The sequence below is a fragment of the Myxine glutinosa genome, chromosome 6 (genome assembly GCF_964187855.1).
Source record: "Myxine glutinosa chromosome 6, kmMyxGlut1.1, whole genome shotgun sequence".
Taxonomy (NCBI): Eukaryota; Metazoa; Chordata; class Myxini; order Myxiniformes; family Myxinidae; genus Myxine; species Myxine glutinosa.
In genome coordinates this window covers 49,104,439-49,122,364 of record NC_136266.1, presented here as the reverse complement: position 1 = coordinate 49,122,364, position 17,926 = coordinate 49,104,439, and the positions used below count along the sequence as shown (strand labels likewise).

Sequence of the window (17,926 nt, the reverse complement as noted above, 5' to 3'; positions counted from 1 at the left end):
GCCTGTTACTGTATTAGTGTTATAGAAAGTCCTGGAGGAGAATTATTTTTTTCGAAATAATCATACATCCTGAAGATGCGAACACCATAACGATGACAGGGAACGTGACTCACAGAATTAAACGTTTAAAGATATCGTCTTGCGTTAAACGCCGTGACGTCAGAAGAACGTTTTGAGATGTCGTCCTGCGTTGAACGCCGTGACGTCAGAAGAGTGCGTGAAGAGATCAAATTGATTGGCTGACTCACTCGAGGAACTGACCTATCAACGTGCGCGGTCCGATTGTGGCGCAAGTTTTCGGATTTCGCTTGGTGGGTGTTGTGATGATTTCGTACAGGTAGTGAAGGTCTTCAGCAGGTAAATAGTATCCGGATATGAGGAAGTTAGAGGTGTTCGCGCTCTGGAATGTCACCAGAGCACCTCGGCAGTTCATTTGGTGAGTTGAACACCCCGATCGGTTTGTTTACCTTGTTTTTCCTCTTGGTGTTAAACACGCCATGTTTAACTTTAATCCCATTTCATTCATGATGGCCGTCCTCGCGTCTCTCGTTGATCCAGCAAGCCCAACCGCCTATCGTTCTCGCTGCCCCTTCTGCTGCCGCTCCCTCCGCTGGTCGTCGTGTTTACCCGCGGGAGCTGGGCGGCCTACTCACCTGGAGCGACCGCCTCGGTCTCGCTGTCCGGCCCTGATGGCGCCGATCCTCAAGTTCTGGGCTCGCTGAGCGTGAACAACCCGTGAGGGAACATTACACATTCACAATGAGAAACTACAGATGTTTAGAAGAGATGAGAGTTGTTGAGAAAGGATAGCTCAAAGCAACCGGGGTTGGAGATTTTATTTGATTGTAAACCTCCTACTATAAAAGGGGAGTGCTGCATTGTGGAGCACGCACTTTGACTATAATTTTAAGCCGATTGTCCTATCTGCCGTCATGTAGCTCTAGAAGGTTCGAGGTGTACCTGGCGTGTGATATTTACAGTACAGTATTTGTAGAGTGATTCGAACCTGCCACCTGTTTGGGTCTAGTGCAATGATGCCATTTGTTTGTGTACAGAAGCTTTGTGTGGGAGGGCACGTGGAGAGACGACCTGCAGAAAGCTATCGAAAGCATGGCTGACCAAGGACAGCAGCCACGTTTACAGATTTTCATTTGTGGCCAGGTGAACATTGCGACGCTAAATGGGTTTTCTTGATTCAAACAGAATCTGGTGGACAAATGGCCAGAAAGTTAGTGTGATGTTCTATGAACTGCTGAGTTCTCCTGATTAAACACGATAGTCTAACGCTTTCTCTGGTGGTGTACTCTAACCATACGATGCTGGTATCATACGAAGTATTAATTTTTATTTTTTAATTAAACCTCCTGCAATGGGTAAAGGGAAATTGAAAGGTGTCAGCATGCAGTGCCAAAAGAGAAAAATTTTACCTGTTTTTGCCTTATAGCCTGGAATTAAATTGCATTAAATCGGACTTTTCCACCTTTGTTTGCACATCGTACCCCACAACTTCCAAGTGAAAGACAAATTCTACAAATTTCAGAAAATTAATTAAAAACACAAAACTAGAATATATTGGTTGGATAAGTGTTCACCCGCCTTGTAATAGCAATTGTAAATTGGCTCAGGTGTAACTAATCGCCTTCAAAATCATACACCAAGTTAATTGGCCTCCACCCGTGTTAAATTGTAATGATTGATTATTTCAGAATAAAATCAGGTGTTCCTGTAGGTTTCCTCTGCTGGGTAGTGCATTTCACAGCATGGATTCAACCATGAGAACCAAGGAGCTTTCAAAATACCTCCGGGATAAAGTTGTGGAAAGGCACAGATCAGGAAATGGGTCTAAAAATATTTCAAAGGCCTTGATTAGCCCTTGGAGCACAGTCAAGACAATCGGCAAGAAGTGAAAGGCGTGTGGTACCACCAAGACCCTGCCTAGATCAGGCCGTCCCTCCAAACTGGATGACCAAGCAAGGAGAAGACTGATCAGAGAGGCCAACAAGAGGCCAATGGAAACTTTGAAAGGGCCACAGACCTTTATGGCAAAGACTGGTCACTATGTACATGTGACAACAATATGCCAAGCACTCGACAAGTCTGGCCTGTACAGTATGGTGGTAAGAAGGAAGCCATTACTCAAAAAAGCCCAACTTGAGTTTTTAAAGTTTGAGGTATGCAAAAAAACCACTACGGCGATTCTGAAGCCATGTGGCAAAAAGATTTGTGGTCTGACGAAACAAAGATGGAACTTTTTGGCCTAAATGCGAAATGTTACGTTTGGTGCAAACCCAACAGCACATCACCCAAAGAACACCATCCCTACTGTGAAGCTTGGTGGTGGCAGCATCATGTTATGTGGATGTTTCTCATCAGCAAGGAGGCACTTGTTAGGATAGAAGTGGAAATGGATGGAGCAAAATACAGAACAATCCTAGTGGAAAAGGATGTCCTCTGCCAGAAAGCTGAAATTGGGATGGAAGTTCACCTTTCAGCATGACGACGACCCGAAGCACACTACGAAAACTACGCTGGAGTGGCTAAAGGACAAAAACATAAATGTCCTTGAGTGGTCTAGTCAGAGCCCTGACCTAAATCCAATCGAAAATCTATGGCATGACTTAAAGATTGCTGTCAATCAACGCTCCCCACACAACTTGATTGAGCTTGAACAGTTTTGTACAGAAGAATGGGCAAATCTTGCCCAATAAAGGTGTGCAAAGTTGGTAGGGACCTATCCCATCAGACTCACAGCTGTAATTGCTGTCAAAGGTGCTTCCCCCAAGTATTAACTCAGGGGGGTGGACACTTATCCAACCAAGATATTCTAGTTTTGTATTTAGAATTAATTTTCTGAAATTTGTACAATTTGTTTTTCACTTGGAAGTTGTGGGTTCCGATGTGTAAATAAAGGTGGAAAAAGTCTGATCTAATGTAATTAAATGTAAGGATATAAGGCGACAAAAGGTGAAAAATTTGAAAGGGGGTGGGACTGCCACTGGTATCGTGTAACCCAGTGCTACCTGCCGCATCGTCGGGTTGGCGGTGACGAAACTGACACCCCTCACTATCTTTGCTAGTGGGGAGGGTGACTGACATCCTGCCAGGACCAAAAACAGCACCTGGCAAAGGGCGAATGAACTCCCATAGGGAGCTAACGACCATCCAGTAAAGAGATGGTGTCTCTTAAAAAACACCCATCCGGTTTGGACCAGATCAAGTCATACCAAATACTTTTAAAATGGTACGGGCTGCTTCCTTGCTTGAAAAGGACAGAGCACAGTCAATCCCCGTCGGTTGGCATCCTTGGGGAGGAGGAAATTCCTCTTGAGGAAATGCTCGCTGATTACGGTGAGAAAAGCGGCGCCATTGTTATGGCAGTGACTGCACTTCCCCCAAGCTCAGTGCATGTGTGTGTGCGTGCTCACTCTGCGAGCCTTAGCCCAACTATCTAAAAAAGACTTTCCATAAGCATTGTATGTATGCCTGCAGTATGCAGAAGATCCAGAAGAATGCAGTCGATTAGCCTTGTTTTATAAGAGCTAGAGTTCATTTTTTTGTAATACAAAATCGGGGCTTATGGAAGAGTGAATTGACGAGGAGTAAAAAGGCAATGTAGTGATAGTATAAGTTGGCCTAATCAAGGTGTACACACTCACCTCTAAGCTGTCCAACCTGGATTTGAATCCCGACTCAGCTATAAACTGTCATTCTAATCTTTCACAGTCAAGGCGATTCATCAATGTGTGTGTCTGTCCCTCGGATGGACATTAAACTGGGCCTACCATCTACCGGCATTAGTTGGTGGACGTTAAATACCCCACGGTGTCCTTTGTGAGGGGGTTGCATTGGTGGTAAAGCCGCGCCCTCGGCCAATGATGCTACCACGTAGCCTTGTGCTGCATGCAAACGAAGAAGCGACAGTGGGATACAACATGCAAGGAATGACCTAACAACAAAAAGAGAGAGAGGAAGAGGAAATGCAGTAATATGCAAGGCAAGTACCTCGCCATTGCTTGTGACACTATCTACCCTGTTTAGTTTAGTTTTCAAAACTGCTGTTAACTCCACGTCGAATTGGAGGAATTCATCATCATAGTACAGTATTTCAAAGTACATCGAGTGGAACATGAAAATTCATTTGGAGCCATGAGTTATAAGATGATGTAAAACGAGGGTAGCTGGAAGAAAATGGCATACCTATTGCTTTGTAAGTCAGAGTGTTGTGTTGTGCAAAGCAATTTCCTCGATTAAACAAAATTCCCATTTCTACCATCTTGTCTCGACTTCTTTGAGGCTCATTGAAGAGTGAGATGACCTCTTCTTTAGTATGCAGCACATGGCAACAGATAGCATCATTTGTTGGAGCGGAGAGGGGGAGGCTGTATCTGTGCCACTGATGCAATCTCCCCTTTTAGGTTAGAGCAGGGATTTGTTCAGGGTGCCAGCGATAACTCGCCTACGCTTTGCAACAGATATTGTGGGATCTTCAACTAATAGCAGCTGGCAAGATGCCCAGCTTACTGTATACCCAAAGGGCAGCACTCATTGATGAATCGCCTTTTTTTTTTTTTTTTTTTTTTTGTATACTGAATCGAGGCTCGTGAAAGAGCTAACATTTATTTCACAAACAAATCAACCAGACAAACAAAACACACAAAAAGAGGGAGCGGAAGACAAGATGGGGAGAGAAGGGGAAGCACACAACCACAACATTTGAGAGCAGGGAGAAGTGTGGGAGGGAGAGGGCTTGGGGGCAGGAGGCGTGGGAGGGGGAGGGCGGGGGGGGAGAGATATAAAACACAAGGGGACCGAAATTAGCGGGGGTAGAAAAGATCAAGGTTTTGGATGGGGGAGGATAAGAGATGGTGGTGAACAGCTGTTTTAAAGACCTGGAGGGTGCAGTGGGATTGAAGAGAGTGAGGGAGTTTGTTCCAGAGGCGGGAGAAAAGAGGAATGAAGGAGTGAAGGTGAGCAGAAAGTCTTGATTTTGGCAGTTTAACCATAAGAGGGTTGCAGGCAGATCTTGTGCGACCTGTAGGAATATTTGGGGGACAGAGCCCAGAGAGGGCTGGGGGGGCAAGGCCAGAGAGGAGTGCCTGCGAAGCACCAGGATGATAGTTCTAGCCAGACCGAGATTCAACCCCAGGCTAGACAGTTCATAGACGAGTGTGAGCCAGGTGACGGATGGTTATGGACTGACGGTTGGACACAAAAAGCAAGGGAATGAACAAATGGAGGAGGAGGAGGAGGAGTAGAAATAGAAATAGAAATAGAGTAACTCGTAAGTCAGAGGATTGAATTAGGTCGGTTTCATGGGTGATGTTTGTTTGGATATTCTATTATTTTGTAATCTAAAAAAACTTGTATTTGAAATATGGTGGAATGCTTTCCACCACATTACCATCTGAAATGGACTGTCTGTCCAGTGTCCCTTTTCTGGCCCGTGTGAAATATGATGACAAAAACTTTGTCGTTAATCTCCCGTGCACGTCGGAACTTGCACGTCACCTACTGTACCGACACTTATCTTTTGCTAAAAACTGATCAAGCATCTTTGTTGTTTTGACAGGTGTCGGATACTGAGTCCATGCCTCGAGCGGTATCGGCTGTGTTCTTGCGGTCACGTACAGTGGGTTGCAATGATGCCTCATCCCAGGAAGCAGAAGTGGCAACGCGGGTGAGGTTGATTTGTTGTCCGTGGCCACAAGCTTTGTTTTGCCTTGGCATAATGTGGCAAATGCAGTTTTATTTGTTGAAACCCATCATGCGTTATGAACCCTGCACTGCACGCAAATTGGGGAAGATGTATGCAAGCAGCAGCCAACTGCATCGCACCCGGCTGCCCGACCTGCTCTGGGTAGCCATCTCTGTTTAATAGGGTCCGGTGTTTTGTCTCATCGTGTAGGTGTCTGTTCCACATGTAACTCGACGTTCAGGCTCTGCTGTGTCTTTACGCACTGTGTCAACTGCTGAAGGGGATGAGACTGTGAAAAATGCTCGAGGTGCTACCTCTATTGAACAGGTGGGCTGCTGCATGGTGCAGGTGCATCTTTATTTTTTTATTTTTTATTTTTTTTGATAATGATAATTTGCCAAATAGGCACGAGAGGTCTTTGTGCATGTGATGGTTGAGGAAAGGTGAGGCATAACTCCAGATCGATTACCAAATTGTATCTCTGCCATGGCTGTGTTGACCAGGTAAAGCCTGACGTACCAAACAGTCCAGTTGCTGCTTCTTTGCTTAGCAAACAGAGTCTATTGGGAGATGTAGATTCAAAGGAAAATGGTGAGGTGGAGAAGAAAGAGAAGATGAATGGAAAACGAAACTGGCAAAAGCTGTCACTGGTGGCTGATGAGGTTGTGGCCTGCAAGAAGCCATCCCAGACAGGTAAGGCAATATCAGCCGCATGTGACCTCTCCAGTTTGTTAAAGATGCCTGTTTTGAGTTCATCCGAAATAGTTTTCTTCTTAATGCTGCACTCGATATTCCATAGGCTTGTAGAAGAGCTAAGACACAGAACAGATGAGATTATTCGCTATTGAAGTTCTTATAAACACCATAGCAATGAAAACTTCAGTTTGTATGTCTGATTAGATGTGTAAACTAAGGAAGATATACTTTAATCATTTTACATTCATTATCATTTGAAGACCTCTTGGCATGTCTAGTAATCAGCTGTATTTAAGTTAAACTGGTCTGGAAAATGGTAGACAAGGCCTGGAATTTTAGATAGGCCAAGGTGTATGAACCCTACAGCTACAAACTGTCATCCTGGTGTTTCTTGTCATCACACGACATCAATGTGAGTGCCACTGGGCGTCCCATCTACCGGAATTAGTTGGTGGACGTTAAAGATCACACCGTATAATTCCTGAAGAGCAGGCAAATTATCTCTGGCACTTTGACCAATTTACAAATTCCTGCTCTAACCAACAAGGAGCATTGCATCAGTAGCACAGCCACACCCCCAGTAAATGATGCTGCCAACAGATGTGTGCTGCACCTGAAAGAAGAAGATTACCAGCTTTTTGCAGCTACAGTGTATCGACTGTATCGTGTTAACAAACCAAATGGATGTTGTCACTTGTAGAAGTATAGCTTCTACTTAATTGATCAAATTGAGACTATCCCTGGGGTATCCATACCCCTTGGGGGTATGGGGACCAAAATCTGAGGGTATGGGACTCGTAATAAATTATAATAATAAATTCAATGAAATATAAATTTTAAATATATAATAAATGGTAATAGTCGTGCAGACAGTCAACTTTATCCGTGGACGGGCATTAAATCATCGGCTATTTCAAAAATTCTGTGATGAGATTGGGGCGGAACATTGTGTTTTACTGCACCACACAGAGGTACGTTGGCTATCTCGTGGTCATATTTTTGCACGTGTCGTGGAACTTCGGGAAGAAATTCTCGAATTCCTCAGGCATCAACAATCCCCTCTTGTGAACAGTTTTGAAGATGAGCATTTTATTGTTAGCCTGGGATATTTGGCCGATATTTTCGGTCACCTCAATGACTTGAACATGTCGATGCAGGGAAGGGATGTGGACATTATTCAAGCCAGGGGAAAGTTAGTGGCATTCACGAAGAAATTACCTATTTGGAGTCGCCGTGTTTAAAGCGGAAACATGGCGAAATTTCCAATCCTTGGCGATATCATCTTAGCACGGAATCCGTTTGGATCCAGAACCCTTTCTCGTTTGATATTTCTACGATGAGTGACAACGATTTAGTGAAGGATGATTTGATTGAGTTCCAAGAAGATCAAAGAAAGAAAGCGAATTTCGGAAAGGCTGGGCTGGATTTTAAGCAGTTTTGGTGTGAGCAGATAGCAGCTTACCCTAGCTTGGCGAAGAGGGCAATGAATGTGTTGGTTCCCTTCACAACTACGTATCTCTGTGAAACAGGTTTCTCTGCATTATTGAACCTGAAATCAAAGTGGAGAAATCGACTTGATGTGTCCGATGATATGCGAGTGACGTTGTCACGAACTGTGCCCCGATTCCATATTCTGATTGCACGAAAACAGCAGCAACAATCTCACTAGATTAGTAAAACGGCTTGCATAAAACTTGCATGTTTTAGTTTAGTTTAGTTTGTTTTGTTTCTTTGTTAACAAGGAAATAAATAAATAGGGATACAATCCTAATGATTTTCTTTCCTGTTCTGTTCCTAATTATCCATATGTAAAACTGAGCTCTTGAGATATTTTGAAGTCACACTGGAACCTAATGGGGCTGGTTTCAGGCGCGGATCCTCGAACTTGGCCCATTTTCTGGGTAATAAGTTACCAATTTTCATCCAAAAAAATAGGCAATTAAAGTAAAAACACCCCTCCGAATCCACCACAGAGCACCTAGAAATCAAAAAAATTATAGGGGGACATGCCCCCAGTCCCCCCTAGCTATGCGCACCTTCGGTGCGCCTTGGTCAGTCAACAGTCTGGCGAAGGGGGTATGGGGACATCGTGGCCAATCCGTTGGGGGTCTTGACGGAAAAAGGTTAAGAACCCCTGGACTATCCTTTTGGATAAGTCTCCCTGTAGTTAATTACAATTCTGTTTGTATTTTCTTCATGCAGGAAAATCACAGAAATATGAATGTTGTATAAAATACTCTGAACCACTCTTGAATAGGTACATGTGGGAATGTATTCTTGGATTGTGCCAATGAATAATGCTATACTGTGAAGCTGTATAACTGCTCTCAGCAAATTCTTTGCATGCATGCATCTTTCAGTGCAAGTTAAATCAGATGTACATTCATCTAACTTTGACTCCTAACCAAGGGGGACACTGCAGTGAAATGATTGGCAAATGATTCCAAAGAAATACGTTACTCAAGGGAGATCCCAAGGGATAACTTTTCTGAAACACGTCTTTCAGTTCGACATCTCAAAGCATACCTACTGGTTCTCATGGCTTGCATGAGCAGAGCCAGATGTGGGACCAGAATGTCGGAAACCCCCACATGCCCCTCTTGGGGAACTTCAAAGGACTTTGCTCTTATAAAGAGAGAAATCTGGGAGAGAATTTCAGAAGAAGACTTGCCTGATCTGCTGTGTTATGCTGTGTATTCTGTGCTGTAATCAAAGTGAACTTTTCCATGGAGCTCTGCTCAACTTTTCTATACTTCTGTACTGTGTGCTTTATCAACCCAAGTTTTCTTCTCCAATAAGTATGAAATCTCTATCCAACCTAATGAAGGTGTCTGTGAACATTGCTTAGACAAGCACACCTCTACTCTACTTCCTCTTCAACACCTCACTCTTAACAGCTTCGACACACTGCTCCAAGAATCTTTTTCATGTAGTCCCCTCTGCAGATCATCCAAGTCCTCGCTGGGGTCACTCCTTGTGTTTGACCGACGATTCCACTGCCCTTATTGTTGGAGGCCATGGTAAAAACCTGCAGTTCTGCATAGACTCGCTCTGGAAATACCATACAGGTACCTACCACTTGCTCTTTAACAGTAATATGTTGTAGTTTGAACTAGAACTAATTGTAGTTATCAAAGTGGTAATCCCTTGACAAATTGTGGTGATGAAAGTTTGTTTTGCAGATGGTACTATTTGTGGCACATAATTGTATATCGGGCTTGTGGGAGAGCTCAGAGGCAGAGGTCTCATCTTTGAGCTGTCTACTCTTGGTTTGATTTGCGACCCGATTGTAAACCGTCACCCTGGTATTTCACATGGTGTTAAATTGATGAGGATGCCATCCATCGGATGGGATGTTGTTCCAGGATCCTGTCTGCCAGCATTTTACGGTGGATGTTAATAATCGCATGGTGTCTTTTATAACGGGTATGCAACGTGTATCCACCCCTCCACCCCTCCACCCCATGGGTCTCTTTCATACCGATGTCCCTTGATGGACAATAATTGCTATACTATGCAGCAAAGTGTCTAAATTTCATGTTTGATGTTTTCATTGATCAGACAATTTATTATATGATGTTCCAATCCCTCTATCTCATTTGGTGTAATCATCTTGATTTTTCAGCTTATTGTTTACCAATACTATAATGACAGATTGCTTTAAAACTTCACACACATCCACTGCTCTGCCTCGGTATAAAAAGGCACCACACCAGACAAATTGCCTGATAGAGCCTTGCCCTACTAACCCATTGCTATCATTGGTTGTGCCTTTTAACCAGTTATTAGTCCTCTATCGGTTTCACCGGAGGGGACTATAGATTTGTCCATCCCACCTTTGGTTTTGCAGACTTCTTTTTTTTTTGTGTACAAAGTCGAGGCTTGTGTAAGAGCTAACACATTAAACACAAAAACATAAACGGACAGATAAAACATATAATAAAGGGAGCGGGATACGAGAAGGGGAGAGAGGGAAGCACACAAGCACAACAACAGTGGAGAACAGGGACATTGGTAGATCTGTGGAAGATAGAGGGGTGCATGGGGGAGGGGGGTTACATGGTATAAAACAAATGGATACTACCAGGAATTTCTGCAATGAAGTCGGAGATTGAAAGAGGTGGATTTGGGGTGTATTAACGGGGGTAGAAAAGATCAAGGTTTTGGATGGGGGAAGATAAGAGATGGTGGTGAACAGCTGTTTTGAAGATCTGGAGGTAGGAGTGGGATTGAAGAGAGTGCGGGAGTTTGTTCCAGAGGTGGGAGAAAAGAGGAATGAAAGAGTGAAGGTGAGCAGAGAGTCTTGATTTTGGCAGTTTCACCAGAAGAGGGTTACTGGCAGATCTTGTGCGACCTGTAGAAATATTTGCGGAACAGAGCACAGACAGAGCTGGGGGAGCAAGGCCGGAGAGGAGTCTGTAGAAGACGGAAAGACCACCAACCTGCCTGCGGTGAGTGAGTGAGAGGCCCTCGGAGTTAGCTTCATCGCAGGAGATTCCAATGATTCTGAAAGCTTTGGTTTCAACAGCGTGAAGCCGAGCTAGGTGTGAGGCAGGAGCACCAGCCCAGAGGGGAGAGCAGTATTCCATTGCGCTGTGGATGAAAGCCTTGTATGTGGTGAGCTCAGGTGTGCCAAGGAAGGACTTTGCACGACGGAGGATGCACAGTCGGCGACTGGCTTTGGAGGCCAGCTTGGAAATGTGGTTTTCCCAGGAAAGATCATGGCAGATATTGAGACCCAAAAGCTTGAGTGACAGTTTTAACATGTGACAGAACAGACACCAGACTTTTTCCCCTTACCCTTTAACATATTGAACTGACACTTGGTACATGGCTTTATTATAGGTTACTGAGACTTGTTCTGTGACTTTGCTTACCTAAACCAATTTGTCCTACTATATATGGCTCATAATTGCTGAGTGCTTAAATTCATTGGGACCAGTCAGGGGGCATGTATTGCAAAGCAATTCTCCCTCTTTTTATTTTTTTTATTTTTTATGGATTACTCTGCCTTTCATAAACAAAAGTCTCAGTCAAATTTGAACTGCCCTTATGTACAGGTTATGCAGTTGTCACTTGAAACTGATTCATGTTTTGGTTAAAGATGTAAAACTAGCTTTGTTAACGCCGTGCTTTTTCTCTTCATGTTTAGAAAGCCATTCATGGTTTCCGGCAGACGCGGTCAGTACCGGAACAACCCCCGAGGTCCGTGTGGGTCACTCTGCAACCTTTGACCCTGAGGCAAACCGTGTCTATGTATTTGGTGGCTCCAAGAACAAGAAGTGTTTTGGAGACTTGTATTTCCTTGATCTCAATGGATGGAGATGGTCATGTGTCGAGGTGAGCTGAGGAACAAAGTGCATCATCGAGTTGCTTTAATTCCAAAACCCTCCGCCTTGTCGCTCATGGAAGACTCTGCTCGGTCACTGGAGTGCTTTGGGTGATGTTAAGTTATATGTTCAGGAAGCTCTTGGCATTCACCATATCATCTTGGAACCATTAGGCCTTTGGTCATGGCCACACAAAGCCTTACTATGAAGTTTTGGCATTTCATCAATCTAGTCAAATGGTGAAAACAAATTCTTGCAAATTAATTTACTAAAAATGACAATAGGTTTGAACCTCCCTTGATTCCAAAAATAATTACTGTACCTTGTTGACTCAACCTGTTGTTGCGTCTTTGTAAAAGTTACAGAGAGAGTGATTGTACGTATATGTTAAATTTCCATAAGCAACAAACAATTAAATGCATTAAGTTGTGCTTGCACTACTATCATCCCATGGACACAGGCCAAAGGCAAGGTTCCTTCTCTTGCGTACCACTCTGCCACACTGTTTCGACAAGAGCTGTTCGTTTTCGGTGGCGTGTTCCCCAGGCCACATCCTGAGCCCGATGGCTGTGGCAATTCTCTCTACATCTTCAATCCCCAGCACAGCATCTGGTACCAGCCAATCGTTGTCGGCCAAAAGCCTTGCCCCCGCTCTGGGTAAGGCTGCTTGAGATTTGCAGATTTTTTTTTTTGTAAGACTCAGTCTTTCACAAAAACCATGGGTAGTTTGTTCGTGCTTTTAATGTACACGTATGATGCAAATTGCACGTAGTGTGGCAGTTTCTCAGTGTATGAATTGACAAAAAGGGGAAATGTGCAAGCCGGCAATTCGAGCTTTAATCTTGTCCATTTATGCTTTTTTCAGCTAGGTTTTAAAATAAATTGGAGTATTGGACGGAGTGTTGAACTAACAGCACTGGTGGATAGCATACCTCACCGTCAAAAAAGGAATCCAATTACAGACTTGTTACCTCCGCCACCAAAGGTGGATGGAGGTTATGTTTTCACCCCTGTTTGTTTGTTTGTCTGTCTGTCTGTCTGTGAACAAAATACAGGTATCTCAAAAAGTTGCGGACAGATTCGGACGGAATTTGGCAGAAAGGTAGTGTATGTGACATGGACGAAATTATTTGATTTTGGTGAAGATCCGGATTTGGATCCGGCTACTAGAATTTTTAAAGTGATTATTCACCATCGCGAGATAGGGACCAAAAACGATTATATAGCAGGATATCTCGAAAAGTTATGGACAGATTGGGATGAAACTTGGTGGAGAGGTTGTGTGTATGACAAGAACGAATCGATTCCATTTTGGTGAAGATCTGAATATGGATTCGGATACGATAATTAATTTTTAAGTGATTCTTCACCATTGAGAGATCGGCGGAAAAGCGATATATAACATGATATTTAAAAAATAGTTATGGACGATTTATGACTAAAATTGGTGGACGAGTTGGTTCGGTGACAAGAACAAGCAGACTAGATTTTGGTTCAGATCCGGCCTATCGGTGGGCGACAACACATAAACTGTTCAGCCTTTTTATTTATTTTTGTATGTTGCAGGCTCCAGGCACAGACTGTATAGCAGTCATCAAGGCCAGGCCTTAATTAAATAAAAGAAGAGAAGAAAAGTGTATGATGTTTGTTTGTGAGAAAGATTATAGCTAGCCCGGTAGCTGTAATTTGAGTGAGACAGAAAGTAAGACCAGCAATCCTGACATAGAGTGCGTAAGGTGGTTCCGGGTACCTCTTTAACGCTCCTAAGTCAGGACGGTAGTACTACCCTGGGCGGTTGCTGTCTTCAACCTACTACCTAGAGAACAAAAATCCCGATGGAGGTATGCGCTCTACCGAGTACCGTTCTAGTTGAAATGTTTTCCCAGTGTACATTTTATGTATTTATTTATATAGTTTTGTGTAATGTGATGCTCGATTTGTAACATTATCTTGGTGCATCGTTTTTATTGTAAAAAGGTGTATGCATGTACGTGCCCTCATTGCTTTTTCTGATTTATTGCAATTCTGTAATGTACACATTCATTTGGGTCAGGCATTCGACGACACTTCTGCAGAAGAAGTTGGTGATATTTGGAGGCTGGGATGCACCAGTCTGCTTCAAAGACCTTCATATCCTTGACCTGGGTACGGAAAGCATTTTTTAATTTATTTGAGGGCTTCTTTTATTTAAAAAAAAAAAAAAATTCCCAACATGCAAAATCTGCCAAAGGCAAGGCATTGATTAATTGGTGGTCTTCTTTTTCTTTTTTCTTCGAGGAAAAAAATGTGTAATAAAATTGGGTTGTCAGATGAAGGGGGTTCAGAATGTTTGCAAGCACGTCCACTTTCACCCACGAGACCATACTGACATCCTCATGTTCGCCTTGTCTTGTGCGTGGGGGCGAGAAATTTGGCTGCATGAGTTGTTCTGTGCTTTTGAGGTTTTGGCCTCTGTACTTGATGATGAGAGTCGTGATATTGTCTTGTCGCTCGCTCCTGTTCCCCCTCCTCTTATCCTTCACTTCCCTGAGCCCTGCTCCACACTGACCCCCTCTTCTTCATTTGGGGGTACACTTAGACCCGGGTACATCTGCACTGTCTCTTTGGGAAGATCACCTCATGGATCATTGGATCCATGCCTTGTTGGTAGTGAGAGTTTTCCAGATCAATTGTGTCTGTGGCACATAGTCTGAACATGATGGTACAAAGTGTGCTTGTTATTATTCCAGGTATGAAGATTTATTTGGAGGCAAGTAATTTTATTTTTTTTGTCCATGTGTTAGTTATATATTAATGCGTTTGCAGCAGCAATAAGCAATTACTGGCGGGAATCGTACATGCTGGAATCCAACTACCGTATTCCGCAAATGACATTAATTTTCCATGTGTGTTCAACGTGCTTATCAAACGGCATTACAACTTATTTAACCTTCCAGGCATCCCAATGAAAGTAAAGAGTTGGAGTGGGAACACAAACTCGCACAACCTTAAAATATATATTATGAGATGGGCAGCATGGAATCCCAGATGCAAAAAGATACGATTATTAAGCACAATAACTTGTACAAGAGAACTACCTCTGGCAATGGATACACATGCACACACCTTCTGAACCAAGCAAGTGAGGGCAGCGTTGGAAAGCGGGCACAGTATAAATAGCGCAGGCTGTTGCACACTTGTCAGTGCAAGGAGCTGAGCAAGGCAGGAGCGAGCAGGCAGCCTCAAGGGCAGAACATCCAGCAGTCGGCACGAGCAAGACAGAAGGGCAAGCAAATGCTGTTGCAGCAGCTTTCCCCTCCAGTTAACTGAAGCCACTTGTCTAATTACTGCACCCCCCAAACTAGCCGTGCCCACCTCCACCCAGAGGCTAATCAATTACCGGCCACTGGGTGGGTGTGTCTCCTCCCATATGAGGCCACCAATCATCATGGCCTGGGTTTCTCTCCATCCTGAGCACGGCAGACCAATTTACCGAACTCGACACCCAGCCAGGGACGATCCAAGTCTAGTCTCCAACTCGACAAAGCTTGGAGGAGCCCCCCCCCCCTCCTCCCACCTTCATTGGTGAGAAGTAAAAGCACTCTATCACCCCTCCCCACTCGCCCAGCGTTGGTCATTTCAATACAGGGGTACATGTAGACAAGTCACCTGAGTCAGTCTAAAATAGACGTGGCTCACACCTCTGGCAAACTGTACAAAAGGCACCGTAACCTTACCACATGTCTTTGATTCATGCTTCAGTCCGAAGAACCCTGCAAAACGTGGATGGGTCTGACGCTGTATCTAACTAAACCCACCTCCCCCATGAATGTAACAATTGCTCAATTGTTACCTCCACCACCAAAAGTGGATGGAGGTTATGTTTTCACCCCTGTCTATCTGTCCGTTTGTCTATCCGTTTGGGAACAAAATATCTCAAAGTTGCGGACGGATTCGGACGAAATTTGGAAGAGATGCAGCGTACGTGATACTGACGAAATTAATAGATTTTGGTGAAGATCCGGTTCGGATCTGGCTTCTAGAATTTTAAGTGATTCTTCACCATTGCGTGAAAGGGCCAAAAACGATACATAGCAGGATATGTCAAAGTGGTGGACGGATTTGGACGAAACCTGGTGGACAGGTTGGGTGTCTCACAAGGACGATTTGATTCGATTCGATTTTGGTGAAGATCTTAATATGGATTCGGATATGAGAATTATTTAATTTTTTCAAGTGATTCTTCACCATTGGGAGATAGGGCCAAAAACTATACATAGCAGGATATCTGAAGAAAGAGTAGAAAGAAGTAGAAATTTTAAATTGATTCTTCACCATTGAGTGATCTGGCCAACCAGGCGGAGGTATGCTCTCTACTGAGTGCTGTTCTAGTTTTTAATGAGATGCCATTGTGGTTGGGTCGTGGTTCTAAAATAGAATAAATCAATGCTTTTACTCTGACTTGCTCATGATTGACAGATCTGCATTTTTTTTTTTTTCAGGCTTCATGGAATACACTCCAGTTAAAGTGAAGGGTTGTGCGCCCTCAGCACGCTGGTACGATTGTACAAATTCTCCAGCAGATGTAGTATTGTATATTATGTTGCGCGTGATTATGATTGAACAGATAACGTGATAAATCTATTGTGTTGCATTTTCAAAAAATGTTTTTTGCATTTGGCCAATATGGGTCTTGCATTCCTCGGTAGTAAAATCAATGCTGATTCTATAAGATTCCTAACTAATAAATATGGGTCTTGGCCAATATGGGTCTTGCATTCCTCGGTAGTAAAATCAATGCTGATTCTATAAGATTCCTAACTAATAAATGGTAGGAATTGTACTTCTGTTGTCCCATTGCTGGTTTATCATTGGAGAGTTTCTCAAATGTCATTGTTGGTACCTTCAGTTGGCATGCATCAGCACCCGTATCTGACAATCGACTGATCATCCATGGAGGTTATGATGGAAGGAAAGTTCTCAGCGACACGTACATATTCAACCTGGGTAGGCCTGAGTACATGCTCGTTGCATATCTGATGCATTTTCCTACAATGTATCATCTATGAAAGTAAAAGTACATTCTGTGATTAACCGTTTTGTTTTAAATCAGATGGTTTTGAATGGACACGGATAAAGAAGGATCTTGGCCTTTCTGCTCGTGCTGGCCACACGCTGCTTGCCCTCCCTGCCGAGGAAAGCGAAAAGAAAGGAGAGAGCGCGCCGTCACCATGTACTCTGTTGGCCTTTGGTGGTGGTGACAACATTGGGGGTTTCTTTAACGATTCAGTTACCATCTCGCTTGAAACTCTGTATGGACTCTGATTGCACTGCTTGTTGTTGTGTGTGTGTGTGTGTGTGTGTGTGTGTGTGTGTGTGTGTGTGTGTGTGTGTGTGTGTGTGTTTGTGTGTGTTTGTGTGTGTTTGTGTGTGTTTGTGTGTGTTTGTGTGTGTTTGTGTGTTTATTATATTTTTATATAATTTTTTTTCCCGTCCCGTCTTCATTGTCTTCGGTTCCGATTTTAACTTGCATAATGAATACCGGAAGTAATAAGCAATTTTAAATGCTTCAAACCTGTTCTCTTCAAATTCAAACCCCGATGATGAAACTGCATATTATGATGTATATTTTATTTTGGTTTTAATTGTAATTTGTGAGTGATTCAAGATGCTTGCAGTCTTTTTATGTTTTTCCATTGTGTGCTCTATCGGGTATGATAATTGTCTTTATATAAATTTTTGGGAGGAATATTGATATTTTATTTTGTGTAAACTTGAATGGTGCTGTTTAAAGTTTTATTTTCCATTTACGTAACTATATCCAAATAAATAAATAAATAAAATTTTCAAGAAATTAATTACTTGTCTTTAATGACCATATAACAGTGGAACAGGTTCATTAAGGATTTCTAAAATCACAAATGCAGCCTTACTTTTCAGCATATAGTTTGTCTGGATTACAATATAATCATACCAGCATGTTGTGAATGGCCTTCTTTGTCTGGCCTAACTGTAGTTGTGGGAAAACGGGTCTTCTCAAGTGTCTTTCAGCCCAAATAAAGACTTAAATGCTCGTTATGTAAGGGCTGGCAGGACAGCTTGGATGTACATGCAGCATGCACTCTGTTACATACCTGAACATGTGTGCTGTTACAAACATCGTACCTCTGAACTTTCGAGCCTTGGTTTGAATCTTAACCCAGTTATAAATTGTCATCCTAGTGTT

General features: G+C 43.2%; 1 protein-coding gene across 3 annotated transcripts; it reads left to right on the top strand.

Annotated features, from left to right (window-relative positions):
* The first annotated feature begins 267 nt into the window (after positions 1–267).
* On the top strand, positions 268–17,558 carry LOC137429755 (kelch domain-containing protein 1). 3 transcript variants are annotated; one of them, XM_068119970.2, is made up of 13 exons: positions 268–436; positions 559–735; positions 1,059–1,161; positions 5,570–5,677; positions 5,906–6,022; positions 6,199–6,388; positions 9,325–9,459; positions 11,544–11,731; positions 12,182–12,378; positions 13,775–13,866; positions 16,203–16,257; positions 16,610–16,707; positions 16,814–17,558. In XM_068119970.2, exons 1-13 carry the CDS (start codon positions 375–377, stop codon positions 17,023–17,025), a joined length of 1,734 nt encoding a protein of 577 aa, XP_067976071.2. In that variant the 5' UTR covers positions 268–374; the 3' UTR covers positions 17,026–17,558. The 3 variants fall into 3 exon arrangements, with proteins under 3 accessions (XP_067976071.2, XP_067976072.2, XP_067976070.2); XM_068119971.2 differs by having other exon boundaries at positions 1,056–1,161; positions 9,337–9,459; XM_068119969.2 differs by having other exon boundaries at positions 1,056–1,161.
* Positions 17,559–17,926: the final 368 nt, after the last annotated feature.